The sequence below is a fragment of the Schistosoma mansoni genome, chromosome 4 (genome assembly GCF_000237925.1).
Source record: "Schistosoma mansoni strain Puerto Rico chromosome 4, complete genome".
NCBI classification, from domain to species: Eukaryota; Metazoa; Platyhelminthes; class Trematoda; order Strigeidida; family Schistosomatidae; genus Schistosoma; species Schistosoma mansoni.
This window is the reverse complement of record NC_031498.1, coordinates 14,743,135-14,743,746: the sequence shown is the minus strand read 5'-3', so window position 1 is coordinate 14,743,746 and position 612 is coordinate 14,743,135. Positions and strand designations below refer to the sequence as shown.

At 32.4% G+C, this 612-nt stretch overlaps 1 protein-coding gene across 1 annotated transcript in view; it reads left to right on the top strand.

The window, feature by feature from the left end:
- Smp_153910 (hypothetical protein) overlaps positions 1 to 612 on the top strand; it is a gene marked incomplete at both ends in the record, with an annotated part of 20,815 nt that overhangs the window by 6,815 nt on the left and 13,388 nt on the right. Inside the window, one exon of the mRNA XM_018796928.1 lies at positions 444 to 612. This exon is cut by the window's right edge and continues 574 nt beyond it. Coding sequence (XP_018652021.1) covers positions 444 to 612 — 169 coding nt within the window. The remainder of the gene's footprint in view (positions 1 to 443) is intronic.

The window sequence follows — 612 nt, the reverse complement described above, 5'->3', positions numbered from 1 at the left end:
CTTTAAGCTATTCTCTAAACTGTCGAATACAGAGTCTTGGTTTCGTCAAAGTCAAAACAAGTAAGCTATTTGGCTTAATAAACCTTATCTGTTTCAAACAGTAACTAGAGAATAGGAAAAATGAGTCAACAAGACGAACATTGTTTTAGAAAGAACATAAAATTATGATTGGTGGATAAAACAAAGACATAGTAATACAAGGTCAAAGAAGTTAGGTGGTGGTGCGCGTTTCACTCGTCATTGGTGTGTTCGCTTATCGATCTCACTTTACAATCGGTTGAGTGCCAAGTGCAAGATAACTTTCTCTCTAAAAACGTGGATTATTATCATAGTCAGTTTTATTGGAATTCGAAGAATAGTATGTATATTTTTGTTGACCTACATTATATTATTTATTATTAAATTATTACCTAGTGTTCTTTCGAATATATTTTTTATTTCAGAATGGCTTACTCCTTCAAACATGGGCATTTCTACGCGAAGCTAATCGTACGGCATTTGAACAGTTAAGACAACTTTCTCGTCTCTTACAAAGTTTAAATCTGGATTTACAAACAGTAGAACGTGCATTTTATAAAGTTCATAGAAAACATAGATTAAATTTAGAAGCTC